The sequence below is a fragment of the Petaurus breviceps genome, unplaced genomic scaffold (genome assembly GCF_028583685.1).
Source record: "Petaurus breviceps papuanus isolate PSGF00001 unplaced genomic scaffold, PetGlider_PUasm1.0 65, whole genome shotgun sequence".
Classification (NCBI taxonomy): domain Eukaryota; kingdom Metazoa; phylum Chordata; class Mammalia; order Diprotodontia; family Petauridae; genus Petaurus; species Petaurus breviceps.
The window spans coordinates 253,095-257,837 of record NW_027186436.1 but is presented as its reverse complement, the minus strand read 5'-3'; the positions used below and the strand labels follow the sequence as shown (position 1 = coordinate 257,837).

General features: G+C 39.1%; 1 protein-coding gene across 1 annotated transcript in view; it reads right to left on the bottom strand.

The window, feature by feature from the left end:
• The window catches only part of LOC138173821 (cholesterol 24-hydroxylase-like), a 53,505-nt gene extending 50,083 nt beyond the window's left edge, over window positions 1–3,422 (bottom strand). The window contains exons 1-2 of the mRNA XM_069103906.1: window positions 3,412–3,422; window positions 438–519 (exon numbers count right to left, since the gene is read on the bottom strand). Coding sequence (XP_068960007.1) covers window positions 438–519; window positions 3,412–3,422 — 93 coding nt within the window. The remainder of the gene's footprint in view (window positions 1–437; window positions 520–3,411) is intronic.
• Between the last annotated feature and the right edge of the window lie 1,321 nt (window positions 3,423–4,743).

Genomic DNA, 4,743 nt, shown 5'->3' with positions numbered 1-4,743 from the left:
TGGTATTTCGAACCTGGGAAGTTGCCTTCTTTTGGTATTACATTACAAGCACTGAGCTTGTTTAAGCAGAGGTTGAAGCAGATCACTTCTGAGGTCTCTTTCAACTCTGATTCTGTGATTCAGTGAGTGGCTACCACAGTGAAATCACATATTTTTGAAGAACTGAAGTACATGCATGCCCTCGTGAACATACACACACACACACAAGATCACAGGCATTAGAACAAAAAAGTATCTTGGATATAATCTATTCCAACCTGTCTTTCCCCCTTGTTTTACAGATAAGGAGAGGACCACGGGAGTCAGAAAACTCACGTAAGGTCATACAGATACAAATAAGTAACAAGGCTGAGATTTGAACTCAGGTCTTCTGACTTCAAATCCAGTGCCCTGTCCATTATTACATAATTGGCAGAGGATGGATTCAATTTAAATACCTTAACTAACTCAGGACTTGTAATAATCACTGAGGCTCGGTGAAAGACATTTATACGTACAATTGGTCCATATTCTTTGGCCCTGTGGAGTAAAATGAGAGAGAAAATAGTTATGTTCAAAAAGAATTCAGTCCCTGTGAAATAGCTCAGCAGATGCCACATCAAAATGTTTTTCAGAAACAGAAAAGAGACTCCTGTGCTTTAGTTTACATTTCTTAAAAAAAAAAAAACAATTTTTTTTGGGGGGGCGGAAGGCAAGGTAATCAGGGTTAAGTGACTTGCCCAAGGTCCTCCTGAGTCCAGGGCTGGTGCTCTATTCACTGCACCACCTAACTGCCCCTAAACATTACATTTCCTTTAATATTATAACATTATCAGACCTCATAAGCAATGCTCTAGTCTCTCAATCATAATTTAGTGTTTTGACAAATCCTTAAGTATCTACTAATTCCAGAACTTTGTACAAAAGTCTTTTGTCCAATGCTTTATCATGTCCTGGGGATACAATGCTTTATCATACAGAGCACATAATGTTTGGATAGACCACTGGGTCTGAAGTCAGAAAGCTTCATCTTCCTGGGTTCACATCAAGCCTCAAGACACTTACTAGCCGTGTGACCCTGGGCAAGTCACTTAAACCTGTTTGCCTCAGTTTCCTCATCTGTAAAATGAGATAGAGAAGGAAATGGCAAACTGCTCCAATATCTTTGCCAAGAAAACAATGGGGTCATGAAGAGTCAGACATGACTGAAAACTACTGAGCAGCAACAACATATAATCCCACAAGAAGCAACTGTATTAAATGCCTCCTATACACCCAGCACTGAGGAGACAAAGACAAAATCAAACAACTCCTAAGTCTTCAAGGAGCCTATATTCTATTGAGGGGAACAACATATGCATATCTATATCTATATCATCTATATAAGTATGTACCAACTACACACGAGGTAAATGGGGAGAAGAGAAGGCTGGGGCCTGGGGAGAAGAGAAGGCTGGGGGCCAGGGGGCAGAATCAGGAGAGGCCTTTGTGGACCATGCTGTACTTGAGCCGAGCCTTTCCAGAAGCTGGGGATTCTAGGAAGCAGAGGACAGACAGGCTTATAGGACAGCCTGTATTGAGGGTCTTATCAACCTTGAGAGGCTTCCAAGTACAAAGCCAGAGGAAGAAGAAAGCACATTTATAATCTAAGAACCAGACTAAGTGGAGAGAGGCTCTGGCTGCTGGGTGATGAATTTTTTTTAGCTATGGCAATTTATGATGATCGTCAACTAAGAAACAGAGGCTGCAATCTGCTTCAGTGGGTAGAATGTATCCATCAAGGAAAGTATAATTCCTTCACAATATCAAATTAATGATGTCTAATGTATTTCACAGAAATTTTTTGTTAAAGTTTGCAACAAATCTTGTCACAAAATCCCATTTAAAACACCTCAGTCAGTAAAACAATTTCTAAGTCCAAGGTGATGAAATCAGAATAGTATATTTAGAAGCAGAAGAGATCTTCACAGTCATCTAAATCCAACCCCTTTAATTTGTAGTTAAGGAAACTGAAGCCTGAAGATATTAAGTCATACAGGTAGTAATTGGTAGAGTCAGAATCTGAACCCAGGTCCTTGGACTTCAAATACAGCATTCTTTCTCTGTACCATAGGACTTCACAATCATATTCCTTCTACTGCCTCCCTCCAAGAATGATTTCTTTGAAGGTAGTGCTGTATGGAACAGCATTTGTCTGTCAATTACTATACTCAATGTTTTACTGTACTGATCTAAGACACCCCCACATATGAGGTACTTTTAATAAATAAAAGGTTTTCAGTGAACACTAACCTCTTCACTATACATATAGCATACTTTGGGGTCAGAAATCCTAAGAGTTCAATCAGAAGTCCACCAACAAAGTCTGTGACCTTTGTCTTTGCAATCTCTCATAATTGCAATCTCTGTGGGGGAGAGTTTCTCAGAGTTCAGTCAAACACATAAAGAACATGTGTTTATCTTTTTACTTTATTTTATTTTTCTCAATTATATGTAAACAAAATTTTAAACATTCATTTTCTCAAATTTTGAATTCCAAATTCTTTCTATCCCTCCTTCCTTTCCTTTTCTTCCTCCCTACCTTTGAGAAGTCAAACAATTTGATATAGATCATACATGTGAAGTCATGCAAAACACATTTCCATATTAGCCATGTAAGCATGCACTTATCTTTACACGAAAAAAAAAAGTCAGCCTTGGCTTGAACCAGACTCTAACATTCTGTCCCTTCTTTACTCCCCTCAACAAATTATAATGCTCAAAAGTCCCTAAATATGGTTCTGCACATTAAGGTGATAGTTAACACCTTGCTTGCTTCTCCACCAATCATTACCCTTGGTGAATTACAGAAGAAAATGTAGGTTTGAGGTTATGAAAAACTTCCTGACAATTACAAGTATGACAAGGTAGAATTGGTGCAGTTAGAAGAAAATGGGCTCCCTCCCCCTGGAGGCTGGCAAACAAAGACTAAGGGGGGAAGGAGGGGGACTGACAGATTGTTTTTGTTGTTGAGTCCTTTCAGTCACATCTGACTCTGCGACCCCATTTGGGGTTTTCTTAGCAATGATATTAGAGTGGTTTACCCTTTCCTTCTTCAGCTCATTTTATAGATGAGGAAAAAGTATTCTTAGTCAAATAAGGTTGAACTAATTGGCCTTCAAGGTTCCTTCTAAGATCGAGATGTTGTAATTCTGTTTAAAGGTATATATAAGAAAAGCTAGAAAAAAAAATCTATATTTGGTCCAGGAAGGATGGTGACATTGAAACATTGAAAGTCATAAAGGATTGCATGCTGCCATGGGTGGGGAGGAGAGGGAGGGGGAGAAAATTTGAAACTCAAGGGATTATAGAACTGAATCTTGTAAACTGAAAGTAAACAAACAAATTAATAAAGACAAATAAAAAAGGAAAGTCATAAAGGAGTCCAGTTACCCAACATGCATCCTAGCAAAGATCTAAAAAGTGCACCATTTAAATCAAACAATGATCAAGAAATCCAAATAGAAACAATAGTAAGCTCTATTATCCATACCGAACTACACAAAAAGAAAATGAGAAGCATGTCAAGCACTAGGAAAGGGGGCCACCAGTGAAGCTAGCGCATGCTCAGGCATACAGGCAGAAAGCCTGCCAATCCTTAGACAAGGCTCACTCCAAGAGAACCTGAAGCCTGCAGCATTGTTCCAGGGGAACTGGGGGTGGTGAAGAGGGAGAAAGCCCAGACACAATTGTCATGGAAGTTCAGGGAACAGAGATCTAAAACCCACAGCTCTCTGCATTGCATATGGGGTAAAGAATCAGTAGTGCTCTGATCAGGAAGTCCCAGAGAGGCCCCAAATCCACACATCTCCCCTGCTGGGGATGCCCCAGAGGGGCATCAACCTGCCAGGGGCTCTGAGCACAGGTACACTGGGGGTGGTAAAATCCAGTAAAAGGCACCCAGAAAATTGAGGGCTGGAACAAAAGACTGCCCATCCAAGACTGCATGAGGAAGGTAGATCCTGGTGCTGGTACTAAGCCCCAAACTAGGAACTGACCCTAGAGATATGAATAAACAGAGGCACTGAACACTATGAAGAAATATCATGCATAAAGAAGCTCTCAAAAGGCAGAATGAGAAGGAAATAATTACAAAATAATTACAAAAAGTAGAAATGGCTGAGAGAAAAAATGTCTTGAGCACAAGGACTATGAGAACACTCGGAAGAAATGAAACGAGAGAAAAAAGCATTCTAAAGAGAAAATTGGAAGAAGAAAAATATAGAACAAAAGTTGTAAGACTTTACATAAATGGACTCCCCGAAAGTTAAAACGGAGAAACAAAACTTAAATAACCCAGAATACTACAAGAAATATTTGAACAAAATCAAAAGATTATAAAATTGATTGTGACCTCCTTGAGGGCAAGGATTGCCTTTTGTCTCTTTTTGTACCCCCAGTGTTTAGAACAGCGTCTGGCCTAGAGCAGGGTCTTAATAAATGTTTATAGAATGACTGACTAAAAATAGAAGAAAATATGTTATCAAACATGTTATGTTATACATTGTCAGAAATAACTGACCTAAAAATACAGTAGGTCAAGGAAAGAATCACCATATTCCCAAGCAAAATATCCTGAATATTGCAAGATACAATAAATAAAAACTTCCCAGATCTATTAGAATCAGAGAACCAAAAAAAAAAATAGAAAGAATCCTCTAATCACCTCCAAGAGAAGTTAGGAAGGAAGGAAGGAAGGAAGGAAGGAAGGAAGGAAGGAAGGAA